The sequence below is a fragment of the Ursus maritimus genome, unplaced genomic scaffold (assembly GCF_017311325.1).
Source record: "Ursus maritimus isolate PB19 unplaced genomic scaffold, ASM1731132v1 scaffold_12, whole genome shotgun sequence".
In the NCBI taxonomy this organism is placed as follows: domain Eukaryota; kingdom Metazoa; phylum Chordata; class Mammalia; order Carnivora; family Ursidae; genus Ursus; species Ursus maritimus.
This window is the reverse complement of record NW_024423564.1, coordinates 1149281-1153076: the sequence shown is the minus strand read 5'-3', so window position 1 is coordinate 1153076 and position 3796 is coordinate 1149281. Positions and strand designations below refer to the sequence as shown.

The 3796-nt window shown below is 45.3% G+C and overlaps 1 protein-coding gene across 1 annotated transcript in view; it reads right to left on the bottom strand.

The window, feature by feature from the left end:
* Nucleotides 1-2158: 2158 nt before the first annotated feature.
* The window catches only part of LOC103667594 (filaggrin), a 13460-nt gene continuing 11822 nt past the window's right edge, over nucleotides 2159-3796 (bottom strand). The window contains exon 3 of the mRNA XM_040626711.1: nucleotides 2159-3792. Within this exon, the coding sequence (XP_040482645.1) occupies nucleotides 2159-3792 (1634 nt within the window). The remainder of the gene's footprint in view (nucleotides 3793-3796) is intronic.

The window sequence follows — 3796 nt, the reverse complement described above, 5'->3', positions numbered from 1 at the left end:
TGACCAAATGTTTTTATCTCAGGCACACAACTGAGTTTCAAAACTCCAAATTTTATGGACTTTTGTGGTACAGATCCATGCCGTTCCTCCTGAGGGAAGCAAGGGGTTCTCACCAGCCTTCTGTCTTTTGTTCTACCCCTGCCAGGAATGTGGTTGCATGACCATGCAGTGGTTTGCAGTTTATGGCAACACAGAGCAGAAAGCCAGCACCTAGACTCACTGTTTTCAGTCAGTATCTCCACTCTTATGCCTGGGAACTCTGCCACACTCAAGCACCCCTATTCTTCCTGTGACCCCAGGGATCCTGAAACCACCCTGTCCCACCTGGTATTCTGCCCTGGTTTGCTACCTGAGCACCTTTTAGCCAGGGATGTACACTACAGTAGCAAACTTATAAAAGTTCTGATTTTGTGCTCTGCTGCTTATATACTCTGTGGTAGCCTCCTTAAGGAGACTCCCTCCCCTCCAGTGTATCCTCAGATATATCACCCCTGGTTCAAGTCTCCTACCTTCCAAAAAATGGTTATTTTTCTATTTGTAGAATTGCAGAATTTCTTTTCTCAGATCTCCAATTGATTTCACAGGTGTTCAAACTGATTTGATAACTATCTAGCTGCATTTGAGGCACTAGACAAACTTAGGGTCCCCTACTCTGCCATCTTATATAAATCAGTCAATTAATTTCACTTTAGCCTGATTTGTTCAAGTAAAAGTGAAAGAGAGACAGCTTTTATAATTGCTTTTATTAAACTCAGAGTTAGTAGACTTTGAGGTCTAATTGCTGTTTGGTATGGATTATTCTTGTGACAGACTCATATGCAGAATTTGAACACTGACCTGAGAATATCTATTCTCTAATGTGCATTCTGGTCTGATATTATGCAGAAGGAAAACTTGGGTATGATTCTCCCACAGTGATATTCCTTCTAATGGTACAATCTTTTTTTTTTTGAAGATTTTATTTATTTATTTGACAGAGAGACAGAGAACACAAGCAGGGGAAGCGGGAGAGGGAGAGGCAGGCTCCCCGCTGAGCAGGGAGCCCAACATGGGGCTCGATCCCAGGACCCTGGGATCATGACCTGAGCTGAAGGCAGACGCTTAACGACTGAGCCCCCCAGGCGCCCCGAGCCACTCAGGCGCCCCTAATGGTACAATCTTGTACACATTTGTGCTACTCTTCATTTATTTCTTCATTCACCTGCCAACATCATTCACTGTATGCATTTTCTTTCCAGGGTGGGCATTTTCTTCATTGTTTTTCCTTTGTCAAGATGTTTGAGCACAAATTCTCTGCTTTCCTTAATCTTCACTGGAAAAAAAACTCCTAGTGTCTTTGGAAGAAGGACGTATGGTTAGTAATTTCTGTTTACTCATCTTGGTTTGACTTGGCTAATTGCCACTGGGGTTGTTGTTTGGGTAATAATTATGGTGCTATTCATGATTGAACTAAGCCTTTTTTCATTCTAAAGGTGACTGCATGGGACAATGATTATGTTGATTAAGTTCTTACTTCATTGGATTTGTTATTACTTTTGCATGGTGTATAACTGCCATTTGGTCATATAGTTTTCTAGTCATATAAGAAAAATATGTAATTTTAGCCATGGGGAAGTAAGTCTTCTGGGGACTATGAGAAATAAGGATAGAAGACACAAACTATGACATACACTCAATTGTTTATTTTGAATTGTTATGCAATTCAGTTTTTTTATTTTAATGAATCCAGAATAATATAGAATTCAATTAGAAAGATACTAGAAGATGCACTGAGCCCTGATATTAACATAGTAGCTTTGGCCTCTATAACAGTGATTTTATATTTTTGGCAAAGATAAATGTGACAATATATAAAGATCTTAAAATTTAACCTCTCAAAAGATAAATCCTTACTAGAACTCCAACACCTAAAATATTCAGTTTTCTAAATTTAGCTCTAAATGACAGTGATTTTGCCCATTCACCATTTCCTAACTGAAGGTTTAAATCTTCCTAGAGATGAAATGAAACAATCACGAAAGGAAAGAAATAGTGTAACTTATTTAAAATAAAATGGTAAGATAAACTCTTTGCAAATATAATGAGAAGTTTCTTGATTGAAAGTTATGTCTTGGCTAAGGTTCCTACTCTTTGGGTTAATTACTTTTCTTTCGGTTTTTCATTCATAATAATAATAACATTGTGACTGAATAAATCCCAACTGCTTTGAATTATCCCTCGAATGGCCATATGGTCGTGGGGGCATATTACTGTCTGTTATATGGGATGACATAAATTCTTCTCTAAACTCAGCTAAGTCTCTGGATTCCACATGGCTGGAATCATGACTTCCACTACCATGCTGAGACTGTCCAAATCCTGACTGAGCCTGCTGATGATTTTCACTCTGCCCCTGTAGAGGCACTGATTCTCTGGAACTATCTATGGAGTGTCCATGACTAGATCCTTGTCTCCTTCCGGTACCAGTGTCTGAGTGTCCATGACCAGACTCAGACTGTCTATGATTGTTTCTCTGCCCTTGATGAGACTCAGAGCGTGTAGAGCGGTCTCCTACATGGCCACGGGCAGATCCATGTTGGTTTCCTGGGCCAGATCCAAGTAGGCTCTCCGAATCTTCAGTGTGTCCTTCACTATCACTGTCCTGACTAATACTGGACCCCTGGTTTCTCACTGGCCTGATGTCAGAAGACGATTGTCCATGCCCAGACTGCAGTTGTCTAGAACCATGTGCCCTAGTGGATGATTGTCGGTGGTGAGATCCTGACTCAGAGTGCCCAGCATCGGCTGCCTGACCCTCATGGGATCCTGCATGTGTAGAGCTGTTATGTACCTGCTCATGGCGGGATCCTTGTCTCCCCCTGGTACTGGAGTGAGACTGTCCGTGGGCAGAATCAAACTGTCCCTGGGAGGATACCTGGTAGAAGTAAGACCCTGAGGGCTCAGAACTGCCAGGTGCACTGCCATTTTGTGTCCTTTGACTGGACCTGGACTGTTCCTGGACTGACCCAGACTGAGTATCTAAGTCTTCTGATTGTCCTTCACTGTCACTGGCCTGACTGATACTGGATCCCTGGTGTCTGCTGTTACCAGATCCAGAAGAGGTTTGTCCATGTCCAGTTTCCCAGTGTCTGAGGCTATCCTGTGACTGCTCACGGTGGCGCCCTTGTCGTTCCCTGGTGTTTGATCCCGAGTCTCGGTAGGCAGAGTCAGACTGTCCACGGGTGGCTGTCTGCCCTTGATGGTTCCCTGAATGTCTGGATGTGTCTCTTGCCTGCTCATTGTGGTGCCCGTGCCTCTCCCTGGTGCTGGATCCTGAGCCTCGGTGGGCAGTGTCAGAGTGCCCGTGGGTGCCTGTCTGCCCCTGATGGGTCCCTAAATGTCTGGATATGTCTCCTGACTGCTCACGGTGGCGCCCTTGCCTCTCCCTGGTGCTGGATGCCGAGTCTCGGTAGGCAGAGTCAGACTGTCCACGGGTGGCTGTCTGCCCCTGATGGGTCCCTGAGTGTCTGGATGTGTCTCTTGCCTGCTCATTGTGGTGCCCGTGCCTCTCCCTGGTGCTGGATCCTGAGCCTCGGTGGGCAGTGTCAGAGTGCCCGTGGGTGCCTGTCTGCCCCTGATGGGTCCCTAAATGTCTGGATATGTCTCCTGACTGCTCACGGTGGCGCCCTTGCCTCTCCCTGGTGCTGGATGCCGAGTCTCGGTGGGTAGAGTGAGGCTGCCCATGGGTGGCTGTCTGGCCTTGATGGGTCCCTGAGTGTCTGGATACATCTTGTGACTGTTCCCGGTGGCGCCCTTG